The sequence below is a fragment of the Mytilus galloprovincialis genome, chromosome 6 (assembly GCF_965363235.1).
Source record: "Mytilus galloprovincialis chromosome 6, xbMytGall1.hap1.1, whole genome shotgun sequence".
NCBI lineage: Eukaryota > Metazoa > Mollusca > Bivalvia > Mytilida > Mytilidae > Mytilus > Mytilus galloprovincialis.
In genome coordinates this window covers 95,841,278-95,866,949 of record NC_134843.1, presented here as the reverse complement: position 1 = coordinate 95,866,949, position 25,672 = coordinate 95,841,278, and the positions used below count along the sequence as shown (strand labels likewise).

At 31.9% G+C, this 25,672-nt stretch overlaps 2 protein-coding genes across 4 annotated transcripts; one reads left to right on the top strand and one right to left on the bottom strand.

Annotated features, from left to right (window-relative positions):
- Positions 1–1,645: 1,645 nt before the first annotated feature.
- Positions 1,646–14,742, top strand: LOC143081077 (uncharacterized). Its single transcript, XM_076257311.1, has 7 exons — positions 1,646–2,410; positions 6,164–6,346; positions 6,977–7,177; positions 7,999–8,780; positions 9,519–9,609; positions 10,260–10,367; positions 12,266–14,742. The coding sequence occupies exons 1-7, from the start codon at positions 1,879–1,881 to the stop codon at positions 13,063–13,065; spliced, it is 2,697 nt and encodes an 898-aa protein (XP_076113426.1). The 5' UTR covers positions 1,646–1,878; the 3' UTR covers positions 13,066–14,742.
- A 1,734-nt stretch (positions 14,743–16,476) lies between these two features.
- Positions 16,477–22,312, bottom strand: LOC143080813 (putative G-protein coupled receptor 156). 3 transcript variants are annotated; one of them, XM_076256871.1, is made up of 8 exons: positions 22,235–22,312; positions 20,689–20,836; positions 20,134–20,269; positions 19,551–19,658; positions 19,173–19,295; positions 18,546–18,887; positions 18,107–18,247; positions 16,477–17,574 (listed from the first exon to the last, which is right to left on the bottom strand). In XM_076256871.1, exons 2-8 carry the CDS (start codon positions 20,811–20,813, stop codon positions 16,750–16,752), a joined length of 1,800 nt encoding a protein of 599 aa, XP_076112986.1. In that variant the 5' UTR covers positions 20,814–20,836; positions 22,235–22,312; the 3' UTR covers positions 16,477–16,749. The 3 variants fall into 3 exon arrangements, with proteins under 3 accessions (XP_076112986.1, XP_076112985.1, XP_076112984.1); XM_076256870.1 differs by lacking the exon at positions 22,235–22,312 and adding an exon at positions 21,739–21,866; XM_076256869.1 differs by lacking the exon at positions 22,235–22,312 and having other exon boundaries at positions 20,689–20,949.
- Positions 22,313–25,672: the final 3,360 nt, after the last annotated feature.

Below are 25,672 nucleotides of genomic sequence, written 5' to 3'. Positions count from 1 at the left end.
CGCTTGAAAAACATTGCAACTTTTGTTTAAGGGTTCTTAGGTGGTCCGTTGCAATAAATTAGGTTTTTCCTCTTTCCGGCATACTATTTTTTCCAGTGCATCTTTGTGATTTTCCGTCCTTCATCATGGGCGACCGAATTTGCAAAGGTTATTTATTAGATGGATTGGTAATTTTTTCATGGTTGTCGTGTTAGTTACTTATTCCTTGTTCGTTGCCTATTCGTTATTTATCCGTTATTGTTACTTAATACTTATTCCTTATCCGATACCTTTTCGTTATATTTGTTATTTATTTCGTATTCCATATTTCTTTTTGCGCTCGACTGATACCATGTTACTTATTTGTTCCTTATTCAATTTTTAACTTTTGTTATCTATTATTCATGTGTTTCTTTGCCTAATACGTTCTCCTATTTATTTGTATTGTAGTCCTGTATTATTATGTTGTCATTTTAATGTTATATTTAACAATGCAATTAAAGTGCGAGGTTTGGCATGCCACAAAACCAGGTTCAACCTACCATTTTTTTCTTTAAAAATGTCCTGTACCAAGTCAGGAAAATGGCCATTGTTATATCATAGTTCGTTTCTGTGTGTGTTACATTTTTACGTTGTGTTTCCGTTGTGTTGTTTGTTTTCTCCTATATTTGAGTGTGAATTCACATTACTATAAGACGTGTCAAGGTACTTTTCTATCCCAAATTCATGTATTTGGTTTTGATATTATATTGGTTATTCTCATCGGATTTTGTCTAATGCTTAGTCCGTTGCTGTGTGTGTTACATTTTACTGTTGTGTCGTTGTTCTCATATATTTAATGCGTCTCCCTCAGTTTTAGTTTGTTACCCCGATTTTGTTTTTTGTCCATAGATTTACGAGTTTTGAACAGCGGTATACTACTGTTGCCTTTATTTATACGTATCACCTCTTTTCTTTTCTATTTTATCTCTTGTTATAATGTTTGGTTGGTAGAGGTTAAGTTACACTAACAATCGCGTCTCTATCCATTAATGATTTACGCGCCTCGACTGATACCCTGTTACCTATACGCTACTTATATTTGTTCCTTGTTCAGTTTTGATACCTTGCACCTTTTAACTGATTTCTTTTCTTTTCTTCTCTTGCATCTTGTGTTCATTCTTGGTTTTTGAGTTTAAATTATCCTAATTGCGAGTATGCACCCGTCTGTTTGCTCGGCTGGTACTCTATTAAGATCTATTAACTACATCTTACGTGACAAGGTGAGATTAAAATTTTGAGCACCAATTTCGATTTATTGTTTTTTGGTGACCTCTATTTATATATAACATAATTTATAAAAGAGGCGGGAAATATTTCAGCACATCCAAACCTCACAAGACGAGAGAAACTGACAATGAGTAAAAACCAAAATAATCAAAAAGACAAGCAGGTTCACAAAACATTACATAAAAACCAAAAGATTGAGTAACGTACACCCACCTAAAACCGGGGTAACAAGGTGTTTTATGTACACAGTTGTCACGGTATACAAATATTCGAAACTGTTTGCTTAGCGACCTTTTCGTGTACAAGAAGACGTAACACAAACTATGTTATGTTTACATAAGTTACACTGCACCAGACGGAAAAGATGCTTAGTCGTCTTAACGAGGCCCGATCTAGAACGCGTTTTTGAATATTGCGCAACTCAGGGATTTTTCGGTAGTTGGTTTAACGGTTATAACATAACACATTAAATAAATATAAACAATACCTTTTCTGATTATTTTAGGAACTAAAATGATAAAATAAATCAATTTTTGATCGTAGTTTATATTTTATTTAAATTTATACTGTTATTATTGTTTACGACATAGTTTCGCGCCATTTACGGCAATGTAAACAATATCAGACGACATGCCTAGCAGAAAGAAGAACGGTCGGTTTTTGAAAAACTGTCAGGCAGAGACTTACAACAACAGATTAGACAACATATCTAGACCCGATTTATCCACAACTGATTTTGATACACCATCTACACTCGATTTTGATACTACTTTTACACCCGATTTTGATACTACTTTTACGCCCGATTTTGATACATCTTTTACACCATGTACACCAGGTTCTTTCCAACATGATCACACGTATCAATCCTCTGCATCGTTTGATGAGATCAATGAGTTCTATTTTTCTGGAAAATTAAAGCCAATAGGTTATACCAGACATGTGATTGACATTCAAACCTTTTTTGATAATATGAGATGTTCCAGATGTGACATTACATTGAAGTTAAAAGATGGAATTGGAATTTTGCCTGCTGGTTTATGTGGTCACCTGATTGTTCGTTGTTATAACTGTAATGACTTTGTACGTGTTGCCATGGGCAAAACCCACAATGCATCCCATGGGCCAAGGATATTTGATGTCAACACCAAACTTGCAACTGGTAAGTGCAAAAATAAAATCTGCACACCCTGTATATTTATACTTTATATTCACATGTAGCATGTTTACCTAGTACCAATTCCTGGACTGCAAATAATTATGATGTCTTGCGAGTGCTGCCTTGTAGTCGCATTAGCCTACTCTTTTTCGAAATCTACAAGGGTGTCTTTAACGTGCAAGAGGAATCCATGACAAGTCGCCCCACTCCTAATCGCCCCACTTTAAAAAAAAAAACGCCCCAACCTGGATTACCAAATCGGCCCACTTTTTAAAAAATCGCCCCACTTGTGAAATGTGTTAAATCCCGTTAATATTACTCCTGAAAACTTGCCCCACTGAATGGAAAACGATAAAATCTAGATTAATATATTATTAACCAGGATGAATTTAGTAAAGCCAACTCGCCCCACTTATGGAAAAAGATGTTATCCCGTTGTATATAAGTTAAATTCTGTGAATATTACTCCTGCGAACTCGCCCCACTATGGAAAACGATAATATCTAGATTAATATATTATTAACCAGGATGAATGTAGTAATGCCAACTCGCCCCACTTATGGAAAAAGATGTTATTCCGTGAATATTACTCCTGCCAACTCGCCCCACTTAAAAGAAAATGATAATAATCTAGATTTATATTATATTTAATATTATTAACCAGGATGCCAACTCGCCCCACTTGTAGAAAAAGATGTTATCCCATTGTATATAAGTTAAATTCCATGAATATTACTCCTGCCAACTCGCCCCACTTGTAGAAAAAGATGTTATCCCATTGTATATAAGTTAAATTCCGTGAATATTACTCCTGCCAACTCGCCCCACTTGTAGAAAAAGATGTTATCCCATTGTATATAAGTTAAATTCCATGAATATTACTCCTGCCAACTCGCCCCACTTATGGAAAAAGATGCTATCCCATTGAAAACCTTATAGAAACTTCTTATATTATTCCCTTTTTTTAATATAGCAGTAAGAAGTGAGTATTAATATTTCCACTTATGAATAGTACAAGTATGAATAGAGTTAAAATAAATATTTAACATGATTAAACCAATTTCACATGTGGGACGATTTTTTAAAAAGTGGGGCGATTTGGTAATCCAGGTTGGGGCATTTTTTTTTAAAGTGGGGCGAGTTGGTGAAAAAGTGGGGCGATTAGGTGTGGGGCGACTTGCCAGTGGGGCGACTTGTCCTGCTTCCGTGCAAGAGATATGACTCTCTCTTAACACGGGTCAGCCAATTTTCGTCCCCTTCCAACGGACTATCATCGTTACTTTAGTTTATTGCTTTTGGTTGGTTTTTTTTCTGTCGGGCAAGAATGTAAAAAATACAAAATCAAATTTACAGAACCAAAATCTTACATCATCCAGTGAAAAGGTACTTTACACAGTAGAATAAAATGCTTCATTGAGCGCTTATCAAACCCTGACAATTGGGGCAATATTGGACACAATATTCCAGCTTGATACTGTCTGAATTGGGATTGTGATTAAATTTGTTGACATAATTATGATATAGCTTTCAGGGCCTTTTGAAGCTACATGTAACTATGCTGAATGGGCTTTGGCTCACTGTTGAAGGCTGTACAGTGACCTTTAGTTGTAAAAACTGTCTTGTGAACAGTTGTCTCATTGGCAATCATACCACATCTTCTTTTTTATATTCTGTACATGTACATTTTAAATTTATTCTGTACTATGCACCAAATACTCAGACTATTGCCCTGATCTTTTTTATGGAACTCTGGTTGTGGCAAACCAACATTTTTTTCAATGTGGCCCCACATCAAGGATATGATATAGACCCAGAAAGAAGTCTGTAAAATGTATAAATTTTGAGCAATAACTATTAAGAAGTCATATTTTTTATTGATTTAATAAAATCTACCAACCCAACACGCATCGTTTTATAAGTTGTATTTCGTCACATTTCATTATCTTATGACACAAAAAAAATACATTGCATCCTGGACTCATCAAAATCTTTTGGGACTCACCATTTCTAAAAGTGATGAGTCCCAGGACTCACCATGAAAAATTCCTAGTGAGAACCCTGACTCTTATAACAAAACCTTTAACATCATGTGCCGCAATGTGGATATATCCAAAATCAGTGAAAATTTTGTGTCAGAATGAGGCCACACTTAGAAATATTTTGGTTTGCCAAAACCCTTAGTACCCAATCTATGCATCGAGAAAGTGGGTATATTTGTTGCTACAATGTAGGTAGGCTATTTCTTTTTCTTTTGGCTATGAGAAATTTAAGTATCAATGTTTATAAATCTTCATGTCTATCTGAATAAAAATAAATATTTTCACATTAGGACAATAAAAGATTTTTAAGTAGGTAGTATTTTCAAGGAAGGTACATGTAGCATTAGGGCAAACAAACCTATTCTTTTTTTAGGGTCTGATATAGTCTCCTTGTTCTATATATAGAAAACTGTTTAACCAGACTTTTTATATTTATATTATTTGTGTATTGAAATCATTAAATACTTTTGTTTCTTTTAAAAAAAAATAGCAATTAATTTGACAGATCAGTTGTCCAGATATATACTGATCATTAAATTGCTAATTGTTAATGAAAAAAACACCACATAAAAATTAAATTGTCTATCAGCTCAAGGCAAGATTTTAAGTAAACATATAAATAAGTAAAAAGGGCTAAGTTAGCTTTTCTCATCACTTTGCGTCCATCATGGTTTTTACAAAAATCTTCTCCTCTGAAACTATACTAAGAAAAATTTAACCAAACTTGTCGACAGTCATCATGATCATTGCGTTTATCATTATGGTATCTTGTTAAAAAGATGTGTCCCATGACCCTCCCCCCCCCCCCATGAATCAAGATGGCAGCCATGGCTAAAAATACATAGGGTAAAATGCAGTATTTTTTTGTTCATTACATGTAGGTCATGTTTTATCTGCCCTTTAATTTTCAGACCATTCGGGCAACTTGTTGTTGGGCTGCTGCCCCGGAATTAGTAATTTTAGGAAAATTTTGCAGCCTTTGGTTATTATCTTTTGATGTCTCGAAATATCAATGTTATCTGTACAAGACTTACAACATGTAGATGCAGATAGAAAGCGAGGCTGTGGCGAGAAAAAGTTTTTTTCCAGCCAAGTACAAATAAAATTTATATTTCGAAACAAGGTATGCTGTTTCACTATAAACTGCAACTCTTATAACTGATCTAATTGATGTATTTAGAGTAGAAACTATCATTTCTTACTTATAAGCCAAAGGCGTAAAATTTCCGCCAACCTGTATATTTTATTGACGTCATCAATTAAACTGTACAGAAAACCATTGTCTACGTCATATACAAGGGGATATATACATATACGATCACTGACTGTTTATCACAGATGAATTATAGTCGATGCAATTTGACTGCTCATATAGCACAGCTGCAGTATGTCACCTTATATTAGTACTGTTGTTCAAATTTTTAGTTTTAAAATATATATATGTTAGATATAGGAAGATGTGGTGTGAGTGCCAATGAGACAACTCTCCATTCAAATAACAATTTATAAAAGTAAACCATTATAGGTCAATGTACGGCCTTCAACTTGGAGCCAACGGTCTAATCTATATAAAAATGAGTAACGAGAAACATGTATAAATTACAAAATATAAATTATAAAACACATGATAACTACTGTACATCAGATTCCTATATGTACATAAATGTATTGACACATACAAATACTGCAATTTTTTAAATGAAAATTAATATTTCAGGTATGTACCACAGTGGAATAGGACCAATACAGCTTAATAATTTATTTACATCACTAAATTTGCCAAATGTCAGTGAAAGCCTGATAAGAAGACGTTGTGAAGAGGTTGGGCCTATTCTTGAAAATATAGCACAACAGTCCGTAGACAATGCTTTGTTTGAGGAGGGATTGCTAACAAAAACTTGTGAGTAAATCAATGATGACTCTTTAATGACAGATTTGTGTAAGCCTGATATTTTCTAGTATTGAATATCAATCTACAAAGGATTGAACCACTCTACACATGTCATGAATATTAATGTGAATGTGATTTGTTGTGTGAAAATTAGCACTATTTTGAATGAGCATGAAATGAAGTTTAAATCATAATTAACGAAACATAAGTTTTTATATGTCAGTCTTTAAAGAAAAATAGAACTTTATTCATATGATAAACAAGAGGCTAGCTAGATCTGGCTTTGTTCACATGTAATTTGTCTATTATTTGAGTTTGTTAACTTTCAAAAAACCTGCTATGAAACAATGAACACCAAACTAAGTCTAAATTATCCTTATTTAGTACAAGGTTTGTGTTTTATTTTCTCTTTTGTAAAAAAAACATGGCTGCCATTGCTATAAATAAATCATAGGGGTGAAATGCAGATTTTGGCTTATAACTCTGAAACTAAAGCAATTAGTATATATTTGACATGGGGTCAAGATCTATATTCCCTTAAATTTTCAGGGGAATCAGACATTGCCTGACCTGTTGTAGGGTTGCTGTCCATATGTAGTGCTTTTATCTTTTAACTTGTCAATCATTTTTTCATTTCAGGTAATTTACAAGCCGATAATGACAGTGATGCAATTCATGCCATTGCTAGTGGGTCAGAAACTGCAACAAGCAGTAGTGGAATAGCTTCAACAGATAACACTAATCCTGTGTGTGGCCCTATTAGTGTAACTGGAATAACAGCATCAGCAGACGGAGCTTATCAGAGAAGGGGCTCAGGAAGGTGTTACAATAGTTTGTCTGGTAACTATATCTTTATTATTTACCTATCTTAAGATGGAAGTATTATGATCTGTTTACATGTCATACTAAAACTAAAAAAAAACTTATTTTATTCTTAAAACTAAGAAATATTGAACAGATATATCATTCTTGGAAGCAGGGTTTCCGTTGGCAGCCTCCATTTTTACACATTTTGGAAAAGAAAAAAAAATGTTTGCAATGAAAGATTCGTCGTTTGCAAAAGAATTTGGCTAAAGAAATTATAACAATTGGATTTTATCCATCTTGTTTACCTTTTACGGGTTTCTTGGACAAAATGAATACTTCATCAGACAATATTGATCTATTTGTCACTTAGGGGCCTTTAACAGTTGACTATACTGTATTGGCTTTGCTCATTGTTAAAGGCCGTACAGTGACCTATAATTGTTAATTTCTATGTCATCTTGGGCTCTTGTGGAGAGTTGTCTCATGTGCAATCATACCACATCTTCTTTTTTTTTCTCTTTTGGTTTTTTTCTAAGTAAGGAAAATTGTATGTAAAATATGTTTATGTTTGTTGGCAAAACTAAATTGAAAAAGGCATAGAGGTAAAAAAGAATATTTTCCACCAGCAGAAAAACATATGTGTATAAAAATGAACAGGGTTATAAAAATGAAATAAATTTGAATAAAAATACATTAAAAATACTCCTGGTATCAACTATTTTTATGAAGGGTACAATAATGTGAATAATATATATGAGGAGCTAGATTCCTTTTGACATGAAAGTGGGTGTAACACGTAATTAGTGAAATCCAGTAATTTAAAAAAAATATTCAATGGAAAACTTTTTTTGTAGGAACAGCTTCCATGATTGGGAAAAAAACAGGAAAGGTTGTTGGCTATAGTGCTCGATATAAGAGATGCAGGAAATGTGATGTGGCAAAATTTAAAAAACGGCTACCAACAAAACATAAATGTCGTAAGAATTGGTGTGGCTCAGCCAAATCTATGGAACCAGACATGATTGTGGAAATACTAAAAGACGCCAAAAAGAAAGATACCCCGGTAATAACACTAATAGGAGATGACGATTGCACAGCATTCAATCGGGCAAGATGTGAAGTCGACTCATGTTTGGAAAAGGTCAGTGACATCAATCATGTAAAGAAGAACATATCAAATAGGCTCCACAAAATAAAAGGCAAATATAAAGAACTCTCTGTAAAAACAATTACTGCTCTCATTAAAAGTTTTTCTTTCATGTTAGCCCAAAACAAAGGTGACTCAGACAGAATAAAGAACAGTTTACCATCTGTAGTGCTACACCAGTTTGGTAATCATGATGGATGTGGAGACTGGTGCCAAATGAAAAACAAACCCACAGCAAAGCACAGAAATCTACCATGGGGTGCAGATCTCAAAGATGAAAACTTGAAAAAAGATCTTTTAAAAGTGTTTACAGACCTTGACCCGGGAAAGATGAGCAAACTAGATTCCAGTAATCCTAATGAAAGCTTTAACAACACTGTTCGATCAAAGGCCCCAAAAGACAAGCATTACAGTGAGAGTGGAAGTTTAGCTCACAGATTGTCTGCTGCTGTTTGTCAAAAAAATGAAGGCTACAAATATGTTGCACAGGTACTAATAATTTATTTAAATAAAGTATAAATATAAAAACATTCATCAAATTATTTTTTTAAACAGAATATGGTTTATAAACTTGAAAAACTGTAAAACTGGTTCACTAATTAGGTTAAGTTGAAAGATAAACCATAATCACATGAAACTCATAGATATAAAAAAGAAGATATGGTATGATTGCCAATGAGACAACTCTCCATGAGACAAACTTGACACAGAAATTAACAATTATATATATAGGCGACTATATGGCCTTCAACAATGAGCCAAGCCCATACTGCATAGTCAGCTATAAAAGGCACGAAATGATAATGTAAAACAATTCAGACCAAACTAACCGCCTTATTTTTATAAAAGAAATAGAACAAAAAACAAATTTGTAACACTAACACATAAACAAACAACAACCACAGAATTACAGGTTCCTTTCAGAATTTTCATTCGAACACAATCTTTATACATTAAATGACTTTTAAGGAGATTGATAAATTCTAAACATAGTTTTATGCAGCCTTTTGAAATTTCTTATTTTCATGATAAAAAAATTAAATCCCTGTTTAGTGGGAGTTACATCCCTTTGATCATATGATAGAAAGTTTTAAATGAAAAAAAATCCTCTAAATTGTTGGGTTTTTTTTAAATTTTATATAAAGTATTATCCTATTGTATCATTATAACTATGTGAATAAACATTAAATTTGTCATGCTTTAGAGTGTGTAGACTTTATTTTACAGTTACAACGTTTAAAACTTAAAAGTCAGAGATCTTCAGAAACAAGAAGTCATGAAATCAGGGAAGGGGACACTTACTGCTCAAATGTCATTGGTATGTATAAATTTTATCTGTACGTTTTCAATAAGAATTTAAAAAAACAATAATTGTTCCTACAACATGCTATCAAAGCACTACCCATATATAAAATATATTTCAAAATATTTGATATAAAATTATAGTTATATTAATTTGGGATTTACTATTTTCTAACAAAGAAAGATAATTTTTGTTAGAGTTTTTTGACAACATAGATGTTTGGGGAATATGATTGAACTTTCATGATGAACAACCTTTTAATATAATTTTGACAATGAAAGAACATGACTAATTTCCATTAATGAAATTGCCCTGCTAACACTATTGGTAAATTATTTATAATACTGTTACTCTCTTTTGTGGTTTCTATTTCATATAACTTATATTATGTTTTTTTTTCAAATATCCAAATATACAATTTTCAAATATACAATTATCCAATATATAACAATATCAAAATAAGAAAGAAATTTGAAATCAAAATGTATTTTGAAGATTTAACAAAAAAAAAGTGTTTCCATTACTTTTTCATATGACAGTGGATTACAACACAAAAACCGAAACAGTGTTATTACATCCCTTCTTTCTAATTTTATACATTATATTGAATTTTTCCAGATAGGTCTTCTTACAAGATATAATTTGACCTCAATTGTATATTTTAGCTGATGCAGAAGAACCTGATTTGACAGTTATTCCAGGACCATCAGAGGACAACTGTGAACATATTGAGAAAGTTGTCGTTTTTTATGATTTAGAGACCACAGGACTAAGTATGATATAAATATGAATTGGAAATAGGAAAGCATCAAGTTTATTTGTACAAGCTTTAGGAGTAAGGGAATATGCCAGACTTGCCAAACAATTTCACCTATCAGCCAAGTATTCACAATAAAGGGCTGCGCTTGAGCACATGATACGCCCGTTGCTCTTTTAACTTGTTTTTTATGCTTTAAATGAATTTATATGATCAACTAGAAATATATATACAAATCAAAAGGGATGTTACATTAAAAGTTTCATAAAATCCCCCTTTTTTAAGTATAAAAATTCATTACTTAAGAAAAACGTAAAATCTAAAATTTAAAAAAATGGAAAGGGAGCTTATGTCAATAGATATAAACAATTTATCAAAGTTGCATAAAATTTTGTGAAAGTGTTAGTTATTGTCCCAAAATTGGAAAATCCCCCCTTTTTAAGCATAAAAATTCATAACACGGAAATGTAAAATCTGAAATTTATAAAAATTGAAAGGGAGCTTACATCAATAGATATAAACAATTCACCAAAGTTTCATGGACATTGGTGAAAGCCTTTTTGAGTTATTGTCCGAAGTGTTGAAAATCCCCCTTTTTTTTATGAATAAAGCCCCATAAATCCAAAACTTAAAATCTGAAATTTATAAAAATTGAAAGGGATCTTACATCAATAGATATAAACAATTCACCAAAGTTTCATGGACATTGGTGAAAGCCTTTTTGAGTTATTGTCGGAAGTGTTGAAAATCCCCCTTTTTTTATGAATAAAGCCCCATAAATCCAAAACTTAAAATCTGAAATTTATAAAAATTGAAAGGGAGCTTACATCAATAGATATAAACAATTCACCAAAGTTTCATGGACATTAATGAAAGCCTTTTTGAGTTATTGTCCGAAGTGTTGAAAATCCCCCCTTTTTTATGAATAAAGCCCCATAAATCCAAAACTTAAAATCTGAAATTAAAAAAAAACGAAAGGGAGCTTACGTCAATAGATATAAACAATTCACTGAAGTTTCATGAAAATTGGTAAAAGTGTTTTTGAGTTATTGTCCGAAGTGTGGACGACGGACGGACGGACAACGGTATACCATAATACGTCCCGTCTAAAAGACGATGGGCGTATAAAAACTTGATATTTTCTGACAATATTATATACTTATTGACTGACAGGCTATAAGGACAAATCATTGAATGGATAAAGAGTGGAAGCATAGTTAAACTTGCTATTGTTTGAAAAAGCCAGTCAATAACTATTTTTTTTATAAAGAAAACCATGGCATCAGATTGATGTATTATCAGACTATGATGTCACTTTTATCCAAAGACAAAAGTTCAGGAAATGGTTAAAAACTATTTGCTGGTTAAGTCTTTTTTACTATTAGGTAAATAGTCAAGAGAAAATTTTCTAAAAAAAAAGCTTGTGTTCGTTTATAGTTCTATTGTAAAAAAAACACACTGTCGTATAACAATGGTATTTTATTCGGAAAAAAGTTCTAGACAATCAGGAATTCATTAGTTGAGCCAAATAATGTCCTTCCACCTTTTTAATCTGCAACTTTTTAGAATGCCTCATCAAGGAAATGTTATGAAACTTACACAAAATTTAAGTCATAGATGCACATTTATTGGAAAATATAAAGAAAAATAATCCTGGTCTAAGAAATTCCAAGGGAGATAATTGATATAATTTAGTTAATCAAATGTGGGATGTGGAGGTATCCTTTAGTAAGTTGAGTCATATTCCTATGCAATACTCTCAGACTGCTAAGTACTATCCATACTGATCTGTGTCCACTATTGTTACTCTTGGTTTAATTATACAAAAGAAATTTGCAATTGAACTTTTACCATGACAATCATTCAATCTACTTATTTTCATCAATTTATTAAGTTATTTTCTTTTTTATATAGGTAGACAAAGTTCAATTACACAAATCTCTGCAGTTTGTGAAGAACAGGAATTTAACAGATACGCAACTCCTACTCAAGAAATTTCAGAAGATGCATGTAGAGTGACAGGATTAAAGTTTAATACAGCGACAAATGAGCTCCTTTACAACGATGAAGCAGTTTCACATAAACACCCACAGCAAGTTCTTTTAGATTTCATACAGTTTTTAATGTCACTTTGTGCCAGTGACAAACACATTGTGCTTGCTGCTCATAACAATAGGCGATTTGACAGTATCATACTATTTAATCAATTAAAATTTTATAAATTATGGAATCATTTTTCAAGATATATTGTTGGATTCTGTGATACTTTACCTTTTTTCAAAATGTTGTATCCAGAATTTGAAAATTACAAGCAAGAGTATATTGCTCAGAAACTGTTGAATGAAGCTTATTCCGCTCACAACGCTTTAGATGATTGTAGAATGCTTATGTCTCTTGTAAAAAAGACGGAGAAAATTGATGTTCTCCTATCTGACTATTTTTACAGCAGTCACCAAGTTACATTTCAGGGTGTGCAACCGAATAAAGAGTCATTAGAACACTTGTTAAGAAGTAAGGTCCTCTCTAGAACAATTTTCAAGAAACTTGAAGATTCAACATTGACTTACAATCATCTGAAAATTTCTTATCATAGAGATGGATTTGATGGTCTATTTTATTTGTTAAGTGAAAAGACAGGCAGTGGAAAGGCCAGAATTAGTAACAATCGTCGAGTGATCCAAAAGATAGCTGACTTTTTTTCTAATGAAGAATGATGTTATTACTGTATACAGTGACTATACACATGAACATGTATTGATAAATAGGGCAGCATTTAATATTTATACATGCGCTTTAAACAAAATAGGGGTTTACTGTTCTACCTCTGTCTGTGCCATAAATATATTTTGTTTAATTTTTTGAGGAACTTGAAGACGAGGATTTCTGATATTTTATTTCAGGGTTTATAAGTAAGCTTTAACCTGTGATGCATTTTAAGATTCCCCACTCAACAACTTCCTGTTTAACAAAATTAGTATGATTTTACACATTATAGCCAAGTTGATATTTTTTTTGTCACATTTTTCTCAGAAACTACTATATAAGTCAGCAATACCATGTGATTCTTTTTCAGATTCATCAATCAACAACATCCCATTTATCTTACACTTGTATCATTTCACACATGATAGCAATGTGGAAAATTTTAGTTACATTTTTCCCAGGAACAATTTCAATTTACCAAGATTTCTGAAATTTCAACATCTTTCTGTTTTATAAGGAAATATTCAGGTGGGGGTATCATTTTACCTGCATCACGGTATGTAATTCTGTCTGTCTATTAATCTTTCGACAATGATTTCTTCGCTTCTATGAGAGGGAATGATTTTATATGAAGCCCAGAGCTTGATCATGGAGAGTTGTAAGCATTTTTTTTATCTGGTATGCAGCCAAATTAATTACTCAGTTTAAAGTATGACTGCTGAATGTACAAGGAAATTATTTTTGTAAAGTTTTCTTGGCTTTTATGAAAGGGGATGATTTTATATTTGGCCCAAAGCTTGAAAATATTGAGTTGTAACGATTAAGCAGTTTTTAGATCTGAATTCAGCCACTTTGTGTTTGCTGATAGTTTGAAATGTAACTACTCATTGTACAAGGTAAAAGTTTGTCTTCAAAATTGTCTAAGCTTCTATGAAAGGGAATAATTTCATATTTGGTCCAGAATAGACTCCAGATCTTAACATGTTGAGTGCAATAATTAGATCTTCAGTACAGGAACTTCCTGTAAGAGGGTAGTTTGAAATTTTACTACCAATTGTATTTGTGTATAAGGAAAATTTGTGAACAAAATTTTCTTGGCTTCTCTACAAGACAATCATTTTATATTTGTTAACCTTTTGTAAATTTGTGTAATACTAATGGATATCTTGGATAAACCAGTAGGAAAACTTGAATCACATTTTCCTGAGTGACCATCTGTTCAGTTTATATTGATAAGGTATGCTTGGAAGGATGGGTACGTCAATAAACGCCTTTGCCAAAACTGCTTCCCTAATATAGTCATGCGCAGTACACATGAAAAGAATTTGAGGTCTGAAGAAAGATAAAATTTGGAAAACAAATATTAAAAATGTATCAATTAATAATTATCAGAATTTAGCACATTTTTTTAGAACGTGGTTGCTTTGTAATCTGGTCTCAGACTCACAAATTCAACATAAAAGCCCTCTTTTTTGTTTGTAAGTTTAGGACTCCGTCCAGTAAATAAGTTTAATCCTATAATGTTGCACAAAAATTACAATTTCATTTGATTTCAGTTATCAACCTTATGTTTTAGGGACTTTAAAAATCTGTTCATAAACATATATAGTTACCTTGTTTTCATTGTTGAATTTATGTTATTTGTTATATTGTTAATATTGAAATTATTAAATACTCAATCAGTAAGAGATTGTTTTTTTTATTATGTTTATCTGGCCTAGAAACCAAAGAATAGATCAGGGAGTGTTAGTTCTGTCTGTAGTAATGAACATTGTTGAAACAAATGCATGAAGTCATCACCAAGTCTCCCGGGTGCAGTAGATATAAACAAATAAGAAGATGTGGTATGATTACGAATGAAACCGATTCAGCTATAAAGGCTCACAATATGATCTGCACTGAATGACATTGGAATTGACTACTGACAGTCTGCTCCATATTGCCTCAAAAACATTTTAAAAAAACAGTTGAATACAATGGCTCAGCAAAATTTCAAGATAAATGATATGACAGAAAAAAAAAGACTTGTCATTCCAAGAGAGGAGTTCACACGGCCTTAAAAGTACCCAAGCCTTCAGACTATAAAGACCAGCTTTTAATGATTTCAACAGGATTCTGTATGAGATATCTGTTTTTATAGTTGAACCCTCACAAGTTTATATATATACGTCTACTAAAAGTAGGGGATTATAGTGTAAAGATCTCTGTGTCCGACAGTCCATTGGTACAAAGTCTGGTTGAACTGCAGGTAGAAGTTATTTTATTTTACCATAAAGGATTGTGCTATGATATCATTATGAAAACTTTATATAAACCTATAGGCATCAGAGTATAAATAATATCATTTTGGTATTTAACCCTTCTAATCAACTTCACGGTTCATTGATTATGTAAAAAAGGTATTGCATTACATTTTATTTTTTTAGATATTCAATTTGTGTTTTGAGATGTTCCCCATTAAGATTTTTAACCAATATTTCCATTTGCAAGTCTTAACTAGGAATCTACTTTATTCAAATAAAGTGCAATTCAATTCCTATTGATATTTTCTATTTGTAAAATAAATAAAAAAAAGTTTTGAGACTCTCCCTTCAAAAATGTCAAACCCAATAAACCAAGTTTTTTTTATTTCTTTCAACTCAAATGCATTCTTTTATGTATGTATTATAAGTTTGTTTTATTTACATTTACATATTTCTTTTCAATTATTTTTGATTATTAGATTTTTGCTTGTGAAGATATGATAATAAATGACTTGAAATTTTGCACCCCCCCCCTTCCACCCCCCTCCTTGTGAAATTTTACCTTTTAAGTATGTTTTTTTAATTAATAATTACAGTTTTGTTGATCCAGGATAACAAAGAGACAACTTATTACATTTTTAAAAATTAATTTTGGATATTTTGAGTGATATCTTGATTTTCTTTTAAAAAAATGGTAAAATGTAGGTTTTGAGAGCCCCCCCTATAAAAATTTTCCCCCGCAACACCTGGTTTTCTGACTTTGAATGGAAAGAGTGATGTTTGATGCATGTCATATGTGAAAAACAAAATTAGTTATTGAACAGTTTTTTTTTAAATTCACTTTTAGTTCATTTCAGGGCAATTTTTACTATATATCCATTATAATATTAGCCCTATTTTAGCATGTCCCTCCCGTTACTACAATAAAGGTAAGGTATATATTTTTTTAGCTTAATCCATTCATTATACATATATAGGAATTGAGGAAAAAATTCAGACATAGTTATTGGTCAGATTTTTCATAATTCTTTTAGATTGGGCCTCGTTAAACAAGGACAATTGTTATATATTTAGATATATATGTTTTACATATGTGTCGTTCAGTTTTATATGTTTTACGTTGTGTTTCCGTTACGGAATTGTATAAGTGATGTCCGGAAACGCCTTTTTGTTTTATTCTCTTTCATTAAATGTCGTTAACGTAAGACGTGTTTTTGTTCATGCGCTTGTCACAACCCCAAAACTAAAGTATAAAGACGATGCCCATATCGTTACACAATCCACTTGGGCTCTCGTAGAACATGGTCCTTAGCCGGAATTTGACAAAATTCATTGATGTCAGAACTTGGAATATCTACATGTTATGTTCATTCCAGTGAACAATTCCTCATTTATACACAATTTTATTAGTTAAATCAAGAATAATTTAATGTTTATAAATAATATCAGACTCTATAAATAATAACATTTGCGTACAACAATTTTATCTCCTTGTTTAGTCCTTTCGTAAGAAGGTTTGGGTGTTCTATACTTCTTGTGTCTCTTTGATTTAGACACTGATGTTTTGTCATTAGGGTTTATATTTGATGGTTTGTCATGAGGGTCTATATTTGATGATTTAGCAATAATTGTACTTCCAAAACTGAGTTCGTCATCAAAAGACGGATATAACTGGTCGTTGGATATAGTTGTTGTATTGGCCGGAGATAAGTAAACTCCTGTGTCTTTTAAAGTGTAGTTAAGCTTTCTTCTGGTACCCTTCAAGGGGAGATAACTACTGACATACGATAGAGTATCTTCGTTGTCATCTAGGTTATAACTTTTAGCTACAGATCCAACAATGTCATTTTTCGACTTAAGTGATGCTTGCAGATTATCATAACACTCTGTCGAACGGTAATAGTTCTGTAAACTACATACACTTGTTCTGGATTGCTGTTTCCGGTAAGCCACCATACGTCCTCTATCCGAGTTCGATCTTTGTAAGGTAGCATGGTCTCGAAACTTTGGTACATCATTTACATTAGAGACCTCATTAGTTCCTGGAATAAGTCTAGTCATACTAGTCTTTATTCTTGTTTTACCATATCTAATAGACAGTTCATCATCGGTGCTAGTTACCTCGGACAAATCGACATCGAGGCCACTGTCAAGTTTAAATTCGGATAAATCAACGTCAAACTCGCCATCCAATTTGAAATCTTTTTCTGACATACTTTTGAGTGTCTGTTTCGCTGTTTGCAAGTTCTCTTCCAACTTCGATAATTTAGATGCTTTCTGAAAATTGGTAATGAATAAAATAAAAGTACAAAACAGTTCCAGATTCATTTTGGTTATTAAGAACATCATAAATAGACAGATATTAATAAATAATTGAAGGTATTCAATGTTTAATCGATTAATACGACAAAATTTGTCCAAAGCAGTATTTAAAGATTAGCAAGTTTTGTATAATTCAATAAATCCAACTTTCTAGCGAAGTTCCATGTATAGTATGTAACACACAGTAGATTATTTTTAGTTTTTGTTTGTATCGTTTGTCTCAATGACGTTTAGCCTATATCTCCTTTTGTGCGTATTTAAAGTAGTATTTTTTCTCCTTTCATGCGTATTAAAAGTAGTATTTTCTCTCCTTTCAGGTGTATTTAAAGTAGCATTTTCCCTCCTTTGATGCATATAAAATGTAGTATTTTCCCTCCTTTCATGCGTATTTATAGTATTATCAAGGATTTGTATAGTAGACTATAATATATTATAACTGTAGCTATACAAATCCTTGGTAGTATTTTTAAACTCTATTAACGATTACCTCAGTTAAAGACTTTTTAAGAGCTCTGTTTTCTGCTATAAGTTCGTACATCTCCTCTTCTGAGTTTAGCCCTCCATACTCGTATACTGATGTTGACAGACGGACGGGTTTTTCTATTGGGGTCCTCCACCAATACAGAACCTAAAATGTTCAAAATGAAATTAATTCAATTTTAATGAAAGCAGTGTTGTGTACTTCACCTTTTTTATATGCAGCCGAAAAAAAACTGTCTTCGATTCTCGCCTTACATCACAGAACCTACCTATTGTTTAAAATTTGAATTTGTCAAAGTCTTGACCAGACATGAAATATTTGACACTGAACCTAAAGCAAATGACAATCAATTAAAATATTTTTTTTTCTAAATTTAAAATGAAATTACTATAAGACTTGTTATAACTAGACATTTAATTCATTGTAAATAAGATTGGAGTCTTACCTTGGGTAAAAATACGGTTATTTGAATAACCACACAACATGTGGTTATCGATAATATATGGAGAACATAAACTGCATCCGGGTCGTGGCGTAATAATGACGACATAACAACAACTAATGATGTAGTACACATGCTGAAAATAACACTGATAATGATACTTGGTGAGTCTTTCATTGGAGGCAACAAGACGTTTCTCGTTTTCCAGGCTATATAAAGTCCATAGGAAAATATAAGTGACTTCCAGATAAAGATAAGGCTGAGCCATACGTCAACTCTTCCACACGTGCATTCCTGTATGTAACCCAGATCTTGAAGACTATGCGTGTTGTTTGTATTCGATTTCTGAAAGAGATTTAAGTTAAATGAAATTTGATGCACCAAAATGTAAGTCACAATGAAATACAAACAAACGATGTAAAAGAATCAACTTGATTAAAACCATTTTCAAAAAGTATTTTTATAATTTATTAATTAACATACTTTTTATAAGTTGCCTTTTATATATTCAACAAATGTCAATGGATAGAAAAGTGCATTTCTTAAAATAATGTCTCTGATAGAATTTACATATTATTTTTCCTTTGTGGATAATTATACAAAAAAAATACTATTTAGAATTTCACATACCTTTAACAAAACAGCCACACGTTTTGATTGGACGAGATCAATGATTTGCCAAAGGAACAGTAAGAAAGCATCCAGACACAGCACAATACCACATATCATAAATAGCTTCTTGTCTTTGATTACCTAGAAATGGGAAAATGGTTAGTATGCATGGTATAATATCATTTATTTATTTATACATGTATTCAATATGCAATTTTGTTTCTGTTTTACTAGGTTAAATCGTAAAAAGAAGTACGATTATAGTAAACTTCATACTGTGATGATTGAATGTAATAATCACAGTACCATTGACAAGAAATTGAAAGTGTAAGTCGTTTTATTAAACACAATTTCACATATCAGAGAAATAAACATAAATTTGAAAAAAATAATTACCACTTTCTTGATGCCAGCATTCCGGAATATTTTGTACACTCGCCAGCTCTTAGAGAAAATTGGTCCAAACACTAAGGATACTCCAAACACTATCATCCATAGTCTCATCTGGAAAATAAATATTCATGTTTACAGAAAACATATAAATAATCTATGTTCCGTTAGTTTTAACTGCTTTTATACATTTTTTATAGCCCGCATTTTTTTCAATGTTGCTCCTCTACAAACAGTACCGGTAATGTTTGTTTATGACACATTAGCGGTAACTAATATTGTCGAAATGTCGATAACAAAAATGAAACGTGTCCCTTATATTAGTGCCTTGCTCCATTTTAACGACAGCAAATCTGATTTTAGAATTAGATTGGGGTACATTTCGAAAGGAACGAACACAAAAATCTGTTCAATTCCGTTAGAAATGATTGTAATAGCTGTTACGAAGATACATATTACAAGAGAGGCAAAGATACAGAAGGAACAAATTACATGATAATTCCGACTACTAGTAATTGGTATTTGAAGACAAGTTGATTTATAGAAAATCTCGAAGCTTTAAGACAAAAAATAAAACATTTATGTATACCTGACATGTTACTGTAGCCTCCTGATAACGTTCCACAAAGAAATAGTCCATTCCATACATTAAACAGACAATGTTTAACAGTATTCCACCAGCACTGATCAGAATATTGAGATTCGGACTCGACATTTTCATAAATCTGCAAAAAGACAAAATAAAAACTGAATACCTGCATATTGCATACATAGAATTTTTGTTCAGCTACGTATGATAAAAAAAGCTACATTTTAATCTTAAAGACTTTTGTTTGATTTATCTGAATAGGAATTGTTTCTTCATATTTTTTTCTCAACTAAATTTCGTAAGATAAAATTCAATGTAATATATTGTCAATGTTCTTTTACAATGTCATAATACAGTGTCAGTTTTCTTTTACAATGTCCGGCAAAACATATTGCAATTTTCTTTTACAATGTCAAAACACATTGGGAATTTTCTTTTACAATGTCAAAATATGTTAAAAACATATTTTTCAATGGAATATCAATATCAAAAGTGGTTGTTTTAGCCAAATTTGTACTTCGCTTATTTATGAGATGCAAAAGTTTAGATTCCTACCTTTTATGTCTGTGGAACAAATTAAAAGTGAGAAAACTGACTGATACTACGACTCCAATGGTGGTGGCGAAACAAGAGGCCACAAAGGTCCCCACTGATATAGTTCTGGTCTCCATTGTCAGCATTCCAACACTGCTGTGGTTTTTTACTGAAAAGTTCATATTATAATGTTGTTATTGATCATGCATGTTTTACCATATATTGTCACACAAGAAACTTAATCATAGAAACTAAAAACTGCTCTCAACTGTGTGATAAACGTATCAATTTAAATAGAGCAAACTTGTAATAAATAAAGATTCGCTTCTATTTGTTTTTCAATTCGCTTTCCGTTCTTATCATTTAAATGTTTTAAATTAGTAAATATAAAAGAGAGAAGAATATGTAAAGAAAATATTTTTGTTTTAAATCGTTTAAATATTTTTGGAGATATTATCCTAGCTTATCGATATTTTAAACTGACAGAAGAAAGCGTCATGGGAAACAAACAAGAATTAACTGGAAAATTATACTGTCTTTGTGTAAAACTATCGTATACCTTACAAACATTTATCTTAGTTTCTCGAAAGTTAATGAAATGAATTTAAAATCAAGATTTTTTTCATTGATTTTAAACGAAAATTTGAAAGATAAATATCTGCAGACAGGTACGTGAACCCGACAACTCGACTTGTTATAAACAATGTTCTAATTTAAATTACAATTTGTCATGTTATACATTTGTTTCAATATAAAATTACGAGCACTGTTTTCACTGTTTCTTTCACAGTATATGCATTCTTTAACAGATAAATATGGCTTTATTTTTGCAAATGGAATAAAACCACACTTCAAAATAATTTAAGATTTGACCTTTTTAAAGAATGATTGGAAAATCAATTGAAATATTCTAATGTCATATAAACTTAAATGCATTTTCTTCCTTTAATACGCGAAAAACTCTTTCTAACCTTTCCAGCGTTAAAATATTGCCAAATAAAAGCAGTCACACTTCTAAGATCAACGAACATAATTCACAATTGGTTTTGGAAAAATAATCAAATAGCTTACCAATTATTTACTGTATATTTCAAAAAGAGAAATATCAAAAATAAGAAACTTTTGAAATAAATATTGATATATATATATTTCACATGTGTATACTATTTCTGCTTTGTACCGCATTAGGGAGAGAATTTCAATAATAATTATCATATTTCTCGTTGATGGGTTTTTATACTATAGATTTTAATGATGTGTGACTTATTGATCCATTTTTAAATAATAATTATTGTTAAACTGATAAGAATGTATTGTTTACACCCTAAACAATTGGAGGCACTAACAGGAAACACTTATCATGTTAATCAAAAATTGCAATTATTATAATTAGGCACAAACAGGATACATGTAACTATATATTTCTATACAATCGCCTTCAGACATTGATAGAAATACTTATCTGCAAGTAACATATATTTTTTTTTATGATAAGTGAAATTAACTTCATTTTGATAAATTCGACTTTAAAAAAAAAGAATAAGGAACAAAAATATAATGTACAGACCTGACCGCCAATAATAATACACTGCTGCGTTACAGCCATTCTAAAATTAATGAAATATCGCTCGAAATGATCCTTTATCAACAAAAACCCTGTCTAAAATACAACACATGATTGGAGATTTCTATTGTTTATTTATTACATAAAACCTCTGATATAAATACCCGAATAATATAAATAAAATCAATTCATAAATTAATTACAGAAACAACATGTCAAACGGATTAATTTTTATTAGTTGTGTCAACATTTTTTGTACTTTTTTTGCGTCCAAGTATTGCCTATTAAATTCAAATCATCTGTTTCTATATTGTACATATACTTATGCTTAGGCTTATTTCTGCTTACTATAGATTCAGTGGAGATCCCTTCTAACCTCTCATCAAATCTGTAAGAATCTGTCAGAACTGTTCCAGGACAGTATGTAGAACTGTCATCCTGACACCTTTTAGACAGTTCTAGCTAGAACAGTTTTTACCTAGAACTGATTTGGTCAGTTCTACCTAGAACAGATCCAGACAGTTCAACCCTAGAACAGTTTAAGACAGTTTTACGACTAGAACAGTTCTACGTTAAAACAGATTTGGTCAGTTCTACGGTAAAATTGATTAGTCAGTTCTATCCATAGAACAGTTTTAAGAACTCTTTGTCTTAAATATAAATAAGTCAAAAGAATATAATACGTATTAAAAAAAATCATTTAGAACTGTTACAATCCTGACACGTTTGGTCAGTTCTACGACTAGAACAGTTACAATCCTGACACGTTTGGTCAGTTCTACGGCTAGAACAGTTACAATCCTGACACGTGTGGTCAGTTTTACGACTAGAACAGTTTTAGACAGTTCTGCTGACAGTTCACTACGGTTAGAATTGATTTGGTCAATTCTGCTGACAGTTCTAAGACAAGAACTTATTTGGACAGTTTTATGTAGAACAGTTTTAGACAGTTCTACCCTGAATTGATCTTGTTAGTTCCATTTGCTAAAAGAACAGTTATGGGGGTAAAACTGTTCTAAGTAGAACTGTTCTGGGACAGTTTAGAAGAGTTCTATGACAGTTTATAACAGTTCTATGACATATTATTCTGATAGTTCTAATGAGTGGTTAGAAGTGATCTCCAATGTAATTGCAATCCCATCGTGTTGGTGTCCACATTATAGGCTGATAGAAGAATCAGTTTGACCTGCATGTATTTCATAATATATTGAACATCTCGTGTATATATTGATTGTTGGTTGCTTTACGTCCAGTGACAACATTGCATAGCGGTCATGGTTAAAGTCTGTTACGGTACAAAGGCTTATTATTTAAAAAAAATAAAAATGAAAAGTAGTATTAAAAAAAGCTGACAAAAGACAATGAACAGAAAGATATTATCGTTTTGGGCACAGGACGTTTGCGCTTTTTTACCTGTAAAACGATAGGACATTTGCGCTTCAAATAGTATGGACATTTGCGCTTTTAATTTTGATTCACCTGTATTAAATTGACCGGACATTTGCGCTTTTTACCTATAGTCGACTACCTGTAATCTTAATGAGAAGTAATCATTACGTAAATAAATTTAACTTATATTTGTCATTAGTTAGTTCACATTTACACAGTGAACATGGATTTTAAAGTTATAGTGACTAGTAAAGAAAAAAAATGTATATGTCTTGATGGATTTTTATTTCGTTTCGACCAAACCCTAAAAATTGGAGACCTTTCATGGAGATGTACCGTTAAAAACTGTAATGCAAGAATTAAAACAGACAATGGGACTTCTATTATTTTGAGTCAGAAAAATGATCATAATCTGAACAATTCGACGACAGAAAATTTGAGCGCCATCAGCTAAGAGTGTATGCAAAACGAAAGGCTGTTGACGACCTCACACAGAGACCATCAAAAATCATTCGAGCTGGATTGAAAGATGTTGGTGAAGATTCTTTACATCCTAAGGATTTAAAGTCTGTTTCAAAGGCAATGTACAGAGTGAGAAGAAAATCCCAACCGAATTTGCCTAAGTCAAGTGAAGAGGTTCACACTCTCTTTGAAGGTTATCCTGTACAGACCTCAAAATTCGAAAATTTTCTTCAAGTCAACGACAGAGAAAATGGAATAATCATCTTTACATGTACAACCAATTTAGAATGCTTGGGTTATGTTGAAGAAATTTTTATGGACGGAACATTTAAATTTTGCCCTAAATTTTTTAAGCAGCTCTATACCATTCATGGATTTAAAAATGGGAACTATATTCCCCTTGTATTTATTCTGTTGACTGGGAAGTCTGAAGAAATATAGCATCATTGTTTTACCAAGCTAGTTGATGATAGAAATTTGACTTTGAAACCAAAGATGGTTCATGTTGACTTTGAAGACCGAGTTATGGTTGTTGTAAGAAATTTATTTCCATCAGCCCTCTTGAAGTGCTGCCGTTTCCATCTATCTCAAGCCTGGTGGAGAAAAATTCAAGCATTAGGACTCTCTAAAGAATACAAGGAATGTACAACTGAAGTGGGAAAATTGTTGCACAATTTTTTCGGACTTTCTTTTCTTCCGGATTCAGATGTTGAAGACTCATTTGTTGAAGATATGATGGCTGAAGCACCTAAAGAACCGAGATGTATTTGCAAATTTGCAGACTACCTGACAGAAAATTATGTTACAGTTGAATCAAGATTTCCACCAATATTATGGGCTGAACAGCCATCTTACAGTAAGCGTACAACAAATGGTCCAGAATCCTTCCATGCTCACTACAATGCACAGTTTTACATGACTCATCCTGCCATTTTTATATTTCTGAAGAGCATTATTGAACAACAGTCAGTAAATTATATTAACCATAAAGAATGACTTTAACTCTGCCAGGTCTAACCTGCCGGTCCCAAGCCCGGATAAAAGAGGAGGGAAGTCATAGATATATATTTAAAAAAAAAAAAAAGCGCAAATGTCCTATGTAAAAAGCGCAAATGTCCATTTTTAAAAAGCGCAAATGTCCTATGTTTTGAAGCGCAAGTGTCCACAAAAAAGCGCAAATGTCCTATGAAAAAGCGCAAACGTCCCGTGCCGATCGTTTTGAAATGACAACAAATGGAAGTTTTTAACGACCTTGACTGGCTATACAGCCCTCGCACGGTCGGCTTTTGAAATGAACCAATTAACCTACGTAAATTTCATTTGGTTGCACATGAGAAAAGGTGAGCTTTGATCATAAACCCATGTAAAAGTTATTGTTCTTTTGCAATATCAAATTTCACTAATGCTTTCAAATAACGCAAGTTAGGTTTACTTTTTTTGAAGTTATATCAGTAGAAATCGTGGTATTTGTCACTGGACGTTTAGCAAATAAAATTTAAAAATACCCAATTTCAACAATACCAATAAAGTCTAATAAAGTGGTTGGTAGTACATCCATATGTAATAACTTTCTAATTCGGCTGTAAATTA